This window comes from Kogia breviceps, chromosome 13, assembly GCF_026419965.1.
Source record: "Kogia breviceps isolate mKogBre1 chromosome 13, mKogBre1 haplotype 1, whole genome shotgun sequence".
In the NCBI taxonomy this organism is placed as follows: Eukaryota; Metazoa; Chordata; class Mammalia; order Artiodactyla; family Physeteridae; genus Kogia; species Kogia breviceps.
In genome coordinates, this window is record NC_081322.1 from 23,274,191 (window position 1) to 23,289,057 (window position 14,867).

Below are 14,867 nucleotides of genomic sequence, written 5' to 3' on the forward strand. Positions count from 1 at the left end.
CTTCAATGGCATGTTTGGAATGTGCTAAATTTTCATAAACATTTATACTTAGCTTAAATTATCATTATTGATTAGTCCTCATATTTTGGATTAAGTCTCCAAAGATTTTTGAAGATAAATGGGGAAGCACTCGATTACAGGAGAACAGTGTCACTTCTAGATAAAAAGGGTTATATATAGCACTTTATATTTAAAAGATGAATATTTATTTTTAGGAGGTTGACACATGAGTAGGACTTTTTCAAAATTTTGTGTCTTGATTTTGAGGAAGAGGGAAACTAAGTTTTTCTCCCAGAATTAATTTGAATGATGACACTTCACTGTCACTTGGATTCAGTGATTGTGTGTTATTCCTCCACTAGATTGTATGTTCTTTGAAGCCATTGTCTTCTCAGTATGCTTAATTTCCTTCAAGTACACTAAAACCTGACTCATCTGGAAAAAAACAGGCCAAGCTGAGTTCATGTAAAGTTTAAAATAATATAATTTTTAAAATATTGAATTAGTTTCTGAGAGATACAGGTGGACCTGCTTGAGGTATCTTTGTTTTTATGGAAAATGCTTTTATTACATGCCTTTTTTTTTTTTTTTTAACTTTCACTGTTCACAGGCTGAACGGAAGGCCTTTTCCTCAAATAGCAACTTTTGGCTATCTTTGTTAAATTAATAGACTTTAAAGGTATAATTCAAATTAATGGTTTAAATTTATTTACAGATTGAAAATGTTTTCTCTTTTGTGACTTAATTTTAAAAGCAGGCCTGACTGAATATGGGACCTGTATAAAACAATTATACTGAACAATTATATTAGACTGAGTATAGCTAATATTTAGCTTGCCTCTTAAAATTCTCAGACTGCTATTCAGTTTTTAAAACTACCCGTAGTTTATGAACTACTCAGGAAAATTTTCCCTTTTAATTGCTTCTTCCTGTAGTACTCATAAGGGCTGGGGCATTTAAGATAAACTAGAACATTTTCATGTGTTTATGAAAGTGTTTTGATTTCCCATAATCCTCCAAAGGACTGTTTATTTACTGATGAGTTGTGTTGATATTTTTGCTGTTATAATCTCAGCAAAGGAGTTCAGTGAACGTTTGTCGAGGAGAGCCTACTTCTAAGCACAGGGGGTAAGACAAAGAGTAAGATATGGTCCATGCCCCCAAAAAACTTGTGGTTGATGGTAAGTTCTCATAAGACTTGCTTCATCTGAGCAGCACTGGGATTGAGGGAACATCTGAAGGCCGCCGTCTTGGAAATTTTTGAGGAAGTGTTTCTAAAACACTTAAAAATACCTGAGTCATGTCAGTCTGTTTGAATAGAAGAAATCGATATGAAAAGTCTTTTCTTAAAAAAATGACTGTCTTATTTTATAATATATTCTTTTTAAAAAAACATTTCTGATAGCTGTGTTTTATACATTTCTTTTTATCTGAAGCATCTCTGGTCTTCTGGAAAATGTCCTACGTAGTGATCGCCTTCAGACTATCACGGTAAATTTTCATTGTAAAATAAATTAATTGTCTTTGTGCCAGCTAGCAACTCTTTATAAGTCTGTAAGGTATGCAAAACTACATCTTTATTTTTTTTACATACTTCAAGCATTTTACAAACCAATTAAATAGTTGAGGATAGTGCATTTTGACATGTATGAAATAATTTTTCAAGTAAGCAATCAGTCTCTATTACCATCAGATCATAGTCATTTAAAAAATGTTTTAATACATACATATTAAAGTATGTATGAAAAATCTAAAATGTTAATAAATATGTTTATCAAATAGCAACGGTCTTGGGGTTTTTGTCAACATACTTACAGAGTTTTTAAAATATATGAAGATAAAGCACAGTTACCCAAATACAATGTGATATATTATATTCTCTTATGCATCAGTATTACAGATGTTGATTTGCTTTTAAACTTTAAACGTCGTATTATTTATATGAGAACTTTAAAAGAACAATTAAGTTCTTTTGTTTAAAAATAAATGTTTTACTAGTCTCAGATGCTGAAAAATGCCAGTGCAAGTTTTACATGGTAAGAGGTAGGTACATAATTACAGTATTGAATTTTCTTAAAAAAATTTTTTTCAACTTCAAAGTAATTCCACGTAATAACTCAAATGCAGTAGAGCAGGTTTTTAGATTCTTAACAATGGCTAAAGAATAAGTGCCTCACGTAAGAAAAATTACAGGTGTCTGTGTTTTTTGGTTGAAACTTGGTTTCAAAATAGAGTCCAAGTCTCTTCTTTTTTTCCAGTGATTAAAATGTAAGATTAGCTTTGGTTGGTTCAGTGGATAAAAGCATCCAATCGCCATGAAATATAAACCTCAGAAATACAAAATACAAAAGAATATCAGGTCAAGGTCTTAAATAGACAAGAATCTCGTTGAGGTCAAAGACTAAGTAAACATTGCCCCACCCCCACTGGGTAAACAATAAATTGCATTTGAGAGAGTTTGAACTTTTATCTATTTGTTGTGTCACTAATGCCTGACAATATTCTGTTTGGCTCAAGAGAATGGAAAGCAGTTCAAAAACTTCATGTTTTCCCACTTGAGCTTAATTTATTCATGGAATACCAAACCTTCTAGGTCCAAGCATTGTTACCGCCTGTAAATGATACGGATTCAGGATTCACGACCACTTCATGCCTTGTATCTGATCTGACTCATTCCCTGCAGGAGGATCATGTGTTGTGTATGAGGACCTTAAAGAGTTTGATGTGAACCTAAGTACCCGTTGATTGTGAGTAAAGAGTTCAAGTTTGCTTATAGCTTGATAGAGGGGTAGGATGCCACCTTTGAAGAAGTAGACTTAGATGCAGTAGAAACCGAAAGTTTTAAACTATTGTCCAAGCCCCATTCATCTCTGAAAGTGGTGAGGGGTACTAAGTTATCGTTCAGCCTAATGTTTCTTTAGAGATGGAGCAGTTACCCATAGCAACTGTTTGGTATACCTCCCATTGTCTTTATTTTTTAAATTATTTTTTAATTTTTTAATAACTATTTATTTATTTATTTTGGCTGCGTTGGGTCTTTGTTGCTGTGCATGGGCTTTCTCTGGTTGCGGCGAGCGGGGGCTACCCTTCATTGTGTTGCACCAGCTTCTCGTTGCGGTGGCTTCTCTTGTTGTGGAGCACGGGCTCTAGGCGCACGGGCTTCAGTAGTTGCAGCATGTGGGCTCAGTAGTTGTGGCTCCCGGGCTCTAGAGCGCAGGCTCAGTAGTTGTGGCGCACGGGCTTAGTTGCTCCGCGGCATGTGGGATCTTCCCGGACCAGGGCTTGAACCCGTGTCCCCTGTGTTGGCAGGCAACTTCTTAACCACTGCGCCACCAGGGAAGTCCTCCCATTGTCTTTAGAAAGCTTTTAGCTTCTGCCCATTTATCCCAAGTCACAAAACCCACTTAGGTGGGTTGTGGTTGTGTGTTTCTTAAGAGAAGCTTCCTTGTAAAAAAAAAAATATGTATATAAGAAGTTTGGGATAGAAAATCCCAGCCAGAAAGAGATTGCAACCATGGTTATTTTGGATTTTTATCTCTCCAATAGTTAAAGTAGGTGTCTCCAATCAGTTTTTAGCCCATGTTCCCCAGCTTCTGATGTTGCTATTAGCCCACCCACTCTCTGCCACTTTTTAAGTTCTGGCTTAAATATTTGTTCCATTGATCCAAGGTTGGACAAAAATGAATTTAGAAAATTAAGGGGAAAAAGCTACAAAGGCTTAGAAATTAACATACCAAGCACAAATTTCCTATTCTAAGATGATAACCGATAATTTGACTAATAAAACGTGTTTTCTGTCCTCATGCCAATATGTCATAACCTCATTTATTACCTATTAATATATGGCCTGATCTATCCATTCCCACTGCCAAAGAAATATATTTTCTGCGTATTCAGAAGCATGTTATTCATGTTGAACCAGTTGTTGATGTTTTGGTTATTTGCGGGGTTTGTTTATTTGTTTTTAACTGTGTCTAGGATCCTCATTCTGGCCTCATTTGCAGACAGCCATCATTGAGCTCAGGGTAGAAAAAAACCTAATTCCAGCTCTGGTTACTAATTCCTTTCACATGTCCTGAAGGGCCAGCTCACCCTCTTTCAGCTCTCTAGAAGGCCTATACAAACTGAAATGGAATTCTGATAAGGGTGGAGAGACCCTTGAATTAGCTCTCCTGGAAATTTAGAATTGAAGTGAGGCCATTTAGATGATGATGAGCTCTGGAATTTTAAGGTCAACAAATCTGGAGCTGAATGTCATGTGTGAGCAGAGGACATTCTTCATAACAAATAAAGCAATCAACCAGAAAAATGTAAAGGTAGCTGCCTAGAAAGAGGAGCTGTCTAAAATCTTTCCATTTCTCACCAGGCACAGCTCTACCTCTCTCTGTTTACTTCATGTCTGTGTAGTTCCTCTGTTCTTCTTAAGCTAGTTTGAGTGGGTTACTATTCCACAGAATCAGATACCACTAGGTATAGTTTAATACCTTTTGTGATGTTTAAAGTCTTAAAAAGCTAAGGACCTGAAACTATACTACACACAATTTGTTCAACATAACAAAGAGTATTGGTCTCAAATCAGCATCCATTCTATACATTCATTGTTAATATGAGGAAGTAGTCTAGAGTGTGACAAGAATATATGCTTAAGAATATTCATCACAGTATTATTTTTTATCCAGTATTAAAGAAAAGATTGCCTTGTACATCCATAGTATGGAGTGATTTTATTGGCTGCAAAATACAGGGAGTTTTTAGTAGGAAAAATGGTCATACTACGTCATGGAAAAGAACCTATATCAATTTGTATCTAAAATATGATGGCAACTGTATAAAACTATATAGAAAAAAAGATGAGCGGTAATACTAGTTGCCCACGGCTGATAGGATTATGAATGGTTTTTTTCTGCTTTTTATAACTTGAACTTTACAAATTACCCCTGCCCCACCAAAATAAAGGTGGAAAAGAAAGGAAATACACCTCCCAAATCTGTACTTAAATTTCTGGTGACTCAGATTCATACTCCCTTAGAATTAAAAAAAATTTTTTAACTCAATTGAGCTTTGTGGTAGAGGGATATTTTTTAAATATTCCTGGAAAAACATTTCTTCCTATTTCGTAGAGGCATTTGTGTTCTTTAATCTGGGTTTGGTGCTTGAGGGCTGTAGACTTTAGGAGGGTTCTTTACCAACCTGAATGAGATCAACAAATCAGCTATAGCTCTGAACACAGTGCTTATCACATAGTAAGCGCACAATATTGAGTTGATTAATGTATAAATGCAGCTCTTATATCACTTTTTGTGAATGATACTCAAAGGCATATGTTTAGGCGAACCTAGTTCAGTGCTTTGCTCACTTGAATGCACATAAGACTCACCTAGGGCACTTGTTAAAATACAAGTTCTGGGCTTCCCTGGTGGCGCGGTGGTTGGGAGTCCGCCTGCCGATGCGGGGGGCGCGGGTTCGTGCCCCGGTCCGGGAGGATCCCGCGTGCCGCGGAGCGGCTGGGCCCGTGAGCCATGGCCGCTGAGCCTGTGCGTCCGGAGCCTGTGCTCCGCAATGGGAGAGGCCACGGCAGTGAGAGGCCCGCGTACCACAAAAAAAAAACCAAAAAAAAAAAAAAAAAAAAAAAATACAAGTTCTAACTGGGTGTGGGGTGGAGTTTGAGATTCTGCTTTCCTAACATGTTCCCAGGTGATGCCAGCACTGTTCTGGGAATTGCATTTGTCCCAATTAAAAATAAGTGCAGCAATTACCCCAAAATGGAACTCCAACTTGAGGAATTCCATGGTAATTAAATCTTATTATGGAACAGTATTACAAAATGGGAAAAGAGTTGTAATACTGTAGCTTAAATCCTTGACTGTACTGGAGTACAGTCATGCCATATTTCATAACGAAATACCATTGTGCAAAGATTGTTAACTATTTGTAATGGCAAAGCCAGTAACTATTTTAACTAAGTTCATATTAAGTTGTAGTCATGGTAAATTGGGGAAAAGCCAGAACATTAAAATTGATTTTTAAATAAGGATAGTTATATTCAGATGCACAACATGAGAAAACAGTGCCAGTTTGGGGTGAAGACTGAGAAATTTTCAGATTATCATTTTCAGATAATTTTTTAAGTTATCATTTTTTCATACTTGAACTATTTTTCTGGGTGTATCATTAAGTTGGGCAATACTAAAGTTGGTTGCTTTCCAATAGCTCTAAGAGAAAGAAACCTACTGGAAAATTACAAGTGGGATCCTGTTAGAACACACCTGAGTGAGATTTAAAACTTGGCCTTTGCCCAAAGGAAATCTTGCTGTAGTAGCCAGGAAATTTTCCTAAAGCAACTTCTGTGACTCTTTATTTAATCCTTATCAAACACTTACGTTGACCTGCAAAAATTTCTTTTTCCTTGGAATCCATCATTTTTAGGGACAACGTTCTGGAATTAACATTTATCTAGGTTCTACATTGCATCAACAACAAATATTCAGATTTTATTTGTTGCCAACACCAGTTTTCTTGCTCCAATGGCTTTTCCCCAGCCACTGGGGAATCACAAAGTTTATAAATTGGAGAATCAAAGTTTAGCTAAGTAAGGAGGGTTCAGTCTACAAAATGCCAAAGCTACTGTTCAATTGATCAGACTAGTCAAACTGTCAGACATTGTATAGACCCAAAAGACATTGAATTTTATCTCTCAGTCACTAGGGTTGTGTTTAACCCTCACTTGGGGACTTCCCTGGTGGCGCAGTGGCTAAGAATCCGCCTGCCAATGCAGGGGACATGGGTTCAAGCCCTGGTCCAGGAAGATCCCACAGCTGTGAAGCAACTAAGCCCGTGCGCCACAACTACTGAGCCTGCACTCTAGGGCCTGTGCACCGCAACTACTGAGCTCATGTGTTGCAACTACTGAAACCCACGCACCCTGGGGCCCGCATGCTGCAACTACTGAGCCCACCTGCTGCAGCTACTGAAGCCCCAGCACCTAGAGCCCGTGCTCTGCCACAAGAGAAGCCACCGTAATGAGAAGCCCGTGCACTGCAATGAAGAGTAGCCCCTGCTCACTGCAACTAGAGAAAGCCCTCGTGCAGCAGCAAAGACCTAATGCAGCCAAAAATAAATAAGTAAATAAATAAATTTATTTTTTTTAAAAGAGCTACTTGAAACCCACTAAACTCACCAATAGATAAATTGTTTTTGAAGTAAACAGAGTTCAGAAAATACTCTGATCTCAAGAAAAATCAAAGATGTCTCCTTCCACACAAAGAAACTAACACAAAAAAATCATTGGAAGAAAATAGATTAAAATTAAATTCAGAATATGAAATTGAAAAGTTAAAGCATCCCATTATTTTGAGAATTGTGATAATACTGAACTTAACTAAATGGTGTTATTCTAACGTTATTGGTGTGTTCACTGGATAATGTGCTTTCTTATTACTGCAGATACAGGAATTTCCCATACACAGAAACTCAGTTGTAACACAGTTGTTCTTAATAACATCAAAATGAAATTGTTTCTTTCTCAACATACTTTATCGTGATCACTGTGACTTATATCCACACACAGTTTTGAACACCACGGTCAAGCCCACAAGTCCGTGTTCCTGAAGGGTGGAATGCAGGCTCAGACCTGGGATTGTGAGCAATGCTCCACCGGATTGGAAATATAAAATAATTAAACAAACTGGTCCTTCACCACAGATGGTTTGAGAAGCACTGGCCTTGAACATTGCATGCTACATAGTAGGTGCTCAGAATTACTTGCTGAATGAATGAATAAATAAAAAGTTGCCACTGGTAAAAGAATATTTCCTCATACTAGTGTTTATGTATTGTGCGCGACAGTTTGTTTACTTGTTCAGTATTCCTCCGTTATCTGTAATAAGGTGAATGAGTACTGGGTTAGGAGTCTTTTACCTAAGTTAACCATCTTATCAATACATGCCAGTCAGTCTTTCTCTGCCTTTAAAATTGCCTCCTTCGAAACAGCGAATGTGAAAGTACTTTTTCCTTTTTAAATAAAACTGGGTTTTACAAATGTGAGGTTTCATTGTAATTAATTTTTTTTCTTTGTTTCAGGTGTACAGCATTATAATTCGACGTCGGTATATACTGTAAAGTGATCGCCACCACAAGTCTAGTTACCATCCATCACCATATGGTTGAGCCCATTCACCCATTTCTCCCACCCTCCCAACCCCTTCCCCTCTGGTAACCACTAATCTGATCTCTGTATCTATCAGTTTGGTTCTGTTTTATTTTGCTTGTTCATTTCTTGTGTGGTTTTGTTTTGTTTTGTTTTTAGATTCCACACATATGTGAGATCATATGGTATTTGTCTTTCCCTGTCTGACTTACTTTGCTTAGCATAATTCCCTCTAGGCCCACCCATGTTGTTGCAAATGGCAAGACTTTGTTATTTTTTATGGCTGAGTAGTATTCCATTGTGTAATGCATATACCACATCTTTATCCGTTCATCTGTCAATGGACACTTAGGTTGTTTCCATTTTTTATTCTCTCTAAAACCTAGTGTCACTACACTTCTCTATGAAATATGAATTATGAAAAAACTATAGAATATTGGTTAGGAACATAAAACACAGGAAGAGAATATTGCCGTGAAATAAAAGCTGGTCTGACTAGCCCCAGTGCTCTCTTGGCTAACACTCTGCACATCTTTGTGATGTCCACATTGTATCACAACAATAATAAGAAACCCTCAGACTCCTGGAGTGCCTTTTGAACTATCCAACAGAATAAATTATTTTTGATATAGTTTTAGTCAAGTGTACTTTACAGTATTTTAACTCTAAAAATTAATTTTTCAATATGGCCATATGGTACCTGCATATTAACCAGGCAATATTATTAACCAAATCTTCCTACTCTCCAGTCATGCCAACAAAAGTTTATTAAGTACTATAGATGCCCACATATAAGGCGAGGTTTTCTCCAAAATTATCAGAAAAAAGAGTTGCTTTGTATTTGGGTCTTTACAAAGTCAAATTACAGAGTTCTCTCTCAGTTACATAGGTTTGAGAGCAAAGTACTGTCTTGGGAAAACATTACCATGGAAATCACCTCAGTTGATGCTACTTTTAAATGCTTGTAGAGGTCACCTGAGAGAATTGCTAGAAAAGATAGCAAAGAAACTTAACATGAATTTAATAACTTATTCTTCATAATCACTAGTATAGATATCAATGTAAACAAGCCTTTTAAAGATAAGTTTAAAAAACAATATGTGATTATGTTTCAAAGATCAAGAGTAAATAAAAGATGCACTGGATATACTATTATGCAGCTGAATAATTCCCACGGGCATCTGTTATAGGCTGAATTGTGTCCTCCCCAAATTTGTATGTTGAAGCCCTCACCCCCCAGTGCAACTTATTTAAAGATAGGGACTTTAAAGAGGTAATTTAGGTTAAATGAGATCATAAGGGCTGGGCTCTAAGCCAGCATGACTACTGTCCCTAAAAGAAAAGGAAGCGACACCAGGGATGCATGTATTCAGAGAAAAAAGCCATGTGAAGACACAGTAAGAAGGCAGCCGTCTGCCAGCCAAGGTAAGAGGCCTCAGGAGAAACCAAACCTGCCGACACCTTGATCTCGGACTTCCAGCCTCCAGAACTGAAAGAAAATAAATTTCTGTTGTTGAAGCCGCCCAGTCAACAGTACTTTGCTCTGGCGGCCTGAGCAGACTAATACAGCATCCTATATGTTGATTCGAATGGTGGAGTTTCCCAAATGGGGTAGATGGAAGTTCAGATTACATGCCCCAGAAACCTGCCAGATGGTTTAAAGTGGCCTTGCTCATGAGGACAACGCAAGTGGCAAAGGTGTTTGTGAAGTTTAATTGAAATTGTTTCATAAAATAAGCATGAAAAAGGTAATGTTCTAAAAATAGTTTTTAAATATTAAAAGTTGACGTTCAATTATTTCATCTATATTCCTTTACGCTTTTCTACTAGAGTTTGCTAAAAAATCTCTTTTTTTTGATGAGCTTTTATTGGAAGAAATGGGAGACTGCCTTGTAATTAGGCTTTCTGCAAATTTGGGGTTTTTTTAAAGATTAGATTAAAGTATAGCCCTCAGTAAGAAATAACAATTATTTAGTATAGGGATCAGTCAAATTAACTTTGGAATAAAAATGGCATTACTGTGTACAGAATTTAGTTGAGTTTCAAACAAATGCTGTTGGGATAAATTTGGTAGGGGTTGATCCTGTAGATATATGGTATGAATACCATAATACACCAGATTAGAACACTCTCCTTTATCCCATGCTCTTACATCAGTAGCCATTGTTTTCTGGTTCACAGAAAATGCTGGTATTCACTGAGTATAAATGGAGATGTCCAGTGATGTGCTCCCATTTCTTTTTTTAAAATTCAGAAACTGTGTATTTCTCATCCTGAAGAGTTACAGGTAGTCCCAAATTATGCATTTCCTTGAAAAGTTTTTGCAGAAAAAAATCAGTCTATTCCCGAGGTCCTCAGTGAAGATATCACATTACTGACTTCACTTTGAACTTGGACATGCTCCAAGGTGGAGATCCATTAAGCAGTAACTATTAAACAGGGAACACTTACACACAAGTTTTCTAGGCTAGTTAACTCTATGACAAAACTGACAAAATGCATGCATATACCCTCTTCTTCAAAGTTTCCCAACCAGGGAAATTTCCTACCCAAATCAGAAGCCATTGCACCCAATCAAAAGAGCTTTTCTGGTGAAGAGGTAAAACCTCAGGAACCACAAGATGTAAATAAAAGGAGGAATATTATTGCCTTGTATTGAAATCAAGAAGCCATTGCACCCAATCAAAAGAGCTTTTCTGGTGAAGAGGTAAAAACCTCAGGAACCACAAGATGTAAATAAAAGGAGGAATATTATTGCCTTGTATTGAAATCAACATGGGGAGATGCATATAAAATAGGCGAGAGGCTATAAACTGAAGTAAGAATTTTGATCAAAGTGGGGTTTAGGTGCATGTATGTTCCATGTAAATGAACTTTAGGTGCTTCCCAGTTCCACTTGTTCCAGAGAATTGAGTGACACTCATGTAAGGGACATGGTTCACATGAATAAGCATTTAGGGTCTAAAAGAGGTTGAACCACGGTGTGGCCACCTCACTGGCAGCGTGCTTTTCTAGGGGATCTCGGTAACAACTATCATCAGTTGCTATGGGTGTCTCTACCTGCAGCACTGAGTATAATGCTGTGTACACAATAGGTGGTCAGTAAGTGCAAATTAAACCAGTAAATGTCTTGTCAGTGTAGTTTTGGAAAGATGGAGAGGGGTGGGTACTGTGAACTTTCTTTTCATCATAACCTTAAATTATTTTTCATCATTCAGGTATTTCTGTAGTACATATAGAAGAATGTGAAATTTATAGAATTACAGGCATTTATGAGAAAATCGACCAGTATATTAAATTGAATAAGATGTATGCAGCTGGAAAAATGATTCTGGAGTATTTATCGATGGCGTGAGTGTCAATCTTCATGCTCACGTAGCTGCTCCTCTGGCTTTTCCTCTGCGGGGAGCCCCTCTCCGAGGCCAGCGTCAGCTGCACCATCATCCTGTCTGGCTTGTCTCCGTTCTCGGGCGTGTAGTTGCCCAGGTCGTTCACCTCCCCGTCACTGTAGCTGCCGTCCAGCAGGACCGCGTGTGGCTGAGGCAGCCCGCAGGTGCAGGGAAGCTGCGGACACAGCAAACGCACGTTGGGAAGCGAGCTCAGCATGCTCTCTCAGAAGCCCTTCCAAGGAAGCTGCCTAGTGGCGAGCATTGCCTTTTTCTAGTTTCTATTATGGGGTTGGGTAAATAATGGTGGTGGCACAGTAAACATTCTAGAACAGCAGGTAACCCATCAACTGTTAGGAAACATCCCGTCATATCAGAGACCCACAAGAAGGTTCATGATCAGATAATCGGCATGTTCTCCATGAGATCATAAACTGATATGAGCCCTGATAAAAATGTTTACAATTATTGCATGCATGTGTGTGTGTGTGTGTGTGTGTGTGTGTGTGAGAGAGAGAGAGAGAGTGGTAGGGTGGGGGGTTGGGGGGAGGGATGGGGGGGAATTTGAAAGGTGTGGCATTGTGGGGATAGTTCCTCCTATGTAGCTAGAGTTTTCTGGAGGAGATACCATTGAATTGCAGACAGGAGGACGAAAGGGAAACCAGGTAGGAGGGAAGATGGTCTGGGAAGGGATGGGAGATGTATGAGGTCACATGTGGAGGAAAATTTCCTAGAATGGAGGATACGTTTACCTGGAAACTTTTTTTTTTTTTTTGCGGTATGTGGGCCTCTCACTGATGTGGCCTCTCTCGTTGCGGAGCACAGGCTCCGGACGCGCAGGCTCAGCGGCCATAGCTCACGGGCCCAGCCGCTCCGTGGCATGTGGGATCTTCCCGGACCGGGGCACGAACCCGCGTCCCCTGCATCGGCAGGCGGATTCTCAACCACTGCGCCACCAAGGAAGCCCTCCCTGGAAGCTTTTATATATATATAAATACATATGTATAATATATATATTATATGTATATGTATATATATATAAATATATGTATATATTTTTATATATAATGTTTATTGAAGCATTTATTATAGTGGCAAAAAATGGAAACAATATACTGCCCATTAGTAGGGGAATAAATCATGTTACATCCAAGCCATTTATTATTATACCACTATTAAAAAGAATTTCTTGGAAAAAGAAATTCCTGGAAGCTTCTTTTTTGATACCTTAATGTTCATAAATCATTTGTTCCGCGGTGTTGAACTGCCATTTATTTTTATCACTGAACTACCAACACCACCAAGATTAAAGGGGCCACGTCTCAGTTAACTTGGCTTAGCAGCTCCTGGTATATGGTAGGTGCCAAATAAATACTTGAATGAATGAAAGAAGTAGCCCAGAGTAAATTTCACACCGTTTTTGTTTGCTTTTCACACCAACCCATGAAGTAGGTGGAGGAGGGGATGTCACCGTCCCATTTTACAGAGGAGGTTGGACCTGCCCAGGGGTCCAGAGCCAGTCCAGGCCCCCATTCCAGGGCAGACACTCCAGCTCAGGGTAAAGTCACCTTCTCCTGGGGCTTCCGCTCTTTTCGCTCCTGCACGGTGGTCAGGTAGTTGACGGCCGCGTACTCCAGCACCGAGAGGAACACGAACACGAAGCTGACCCAGAGGTAGATGTCCACGGCCTTGACGTAGGACACGCGGGGCATGGAGGCGTTCACACCCGTGATGATGGTGGACATGGTCAGCACGGTGGTGATCCCTGCAGACACAGTGAGAAAGAAGCATGGGTTTGTCTTTCACCAAACCCACGGATAGCTTCGTGCCTCTGTTCTTCCTCCCAGCTGCTCCTCTAGCCTAGAAGGTCTCCATCCCTGCCCCCTCTGTCTAGCAAACACCCGCTTACCCTTCCAGTTTTAGCTTTTATGAAGCTTATCCTGTTCCTCCATCCCCCATGCTCACACTCTGCTGGCTCTGTATCCCTGCATCTGCATAACAGCCTTTGCATTGCTCTCTTCTTCGGCAGAGAGCCCCTGACAGGTTGGCAGGGTATTTCCATTCAATTGCACAAAACAAAGGTTGCAGGGGAGTTCCCTGGTGGCCTAATGGTAAGAATTCCGGGCTATCACCGCCCTGACCCGGATTCAATCCCTGGTCGGGGAACTGAGATCCCGCAAGTCGCGGGGCACAGCCAAAAAATAAATAAATAAAATAAAAATAAATGAATAAAAAAACAAAGATTGCATATATGAGCAGGTATGTTTATTTCTTGTAACTCCTTCTCCAAAAAAAGTTTTATTTTAATCTTTGTGCCCTTGTTGCTGGTGTAGAATCTTGCGGTCCTGGGCCTGTATTACCAGCTGTCAGGGCAGCTCGGGCAGAGCCCCATCCCACTACGCTGCACCGGGCTGCGCGTTCTGCCGTGTTGACTTGAGGACTCAGTCAATTTTACCAAGAATGATGTTAACCTCATTTATGGGAAACAGATTTTTTAAACTAGAATGTTTATTTATTGAGCACAGTAACTGTTCAAGATACAGAGCAACCGTTACAGGCCAGGGCATCTGTCAGTGGAAATTTCCCCAAGATTTCAAATTAAGCACAGAACATTTGCTTGGCAAACACCAAATCACAGCGGATTGGGGTCATCTTAAGGGCCAGCGCCAATCCTATTTCACTAAAACCTGGTGGGTCATCTCTCCCTTGAAGCTCCTGGACGTATTAGCAATGGTGCCGTGTGTAGAATGGGTGTGATATTTAAAGCGGGGAAGAGAGTTGATAGCAAATAGCTGTTGATGGAAGGCTTGTAGAGTAGGGATTCTCAGACTTGAGTACGTATAGGAATTACGGGGGTGGGGTAGGGGGGTGGGCAGTAAAACAATGATAATAATAGCTAGTTCGTGAGCTTTTTAAATGCAAATTAAGTGGGATAATGTATGTAAAACAGCCCAATACTTCACAATTAGTATCAGCTGTTACTATGTTACCTTATGGATTTAAAGCAGTGACAGACACCAAGGATAAGGTGTTTTTATCTTTGTGAACCAAGGCAAAAGCTCACGGAGACTTGATCAACAGATCAATGAGTAAGAAGAGGAAACCAGTCAAGACAGGAAAAGGTAATACATGCGCAAGAAAGTGGAGGGCTTCCCTGGTGGCGCAGTGGTTAAGAATCAGCCTGCCAATGCAGGGGACACAGGTTTGAGCCCTGGTCCAGGAAGATCCCACATGCCGTGGAGCAACTAAGCCCGTGTGCCACAACTACTGAGCCTGCGCTCTGGAGCCACAACTACTGAGCCCACGTGCCACAACTACTGAAGCCCGCGCACCTA

The 14,867-nt window shown here is 39.6% G+C and overlaps 2 protein-coding genes across 4 annotated transcripts in view; one reads left to right on the top strand and one right to left on the bottom strand.

Moving 5' to 3' along the window:
• PM20D2 (peptidase M20 domain containing 2) overlaps positions 1 to 9,953 on the top strand; it is a 33,341-nt gene extending 23,388 nt beyond the window's left edge. Inside the window, exon 7 of the mRNA XM_067011460.1 lies at positions 8,080 to 9,953. Coding sequence (XP_066867561.1) covers positions 8,080 to 8,123 — 44 coding nt within the window. The 3' untranslated portion in view covers positions 8,124 to 9,953. The remainder of the gene's footprint in view (positions 1 to 8,079) is intronic.
• A 1,463-nt stretch (positions 9,954 to 11,416) lies between these two features.
• GABRR1 (gamma-aminobutyric acid type A receptor subunit rho1) overlaps positions 11,417 to 14,867 on the bottom strand; it is a 31,928-nt gene continuing 28,477 nt past the window's right edge. For all 3 annotated transcript variants that reach the window (XM_059083254.1, XM_059083252.1, XM_059083253.1), the window contains 2 exons: positions 13,101 to 13,297; positions 11,417 to 11,710 (listed from right to left, as the gene is read on the bottom strand). In XM_059083254.1, coding sequence (XP_058939237.1) covers positions 11,417 to 11,710; positions 13,101 to 13,297 — 491 coding nt within the window. The remainder of the gene's footprint in view (positions 11,711 to 13,100; positions 13,298 to 14,867) is intronic.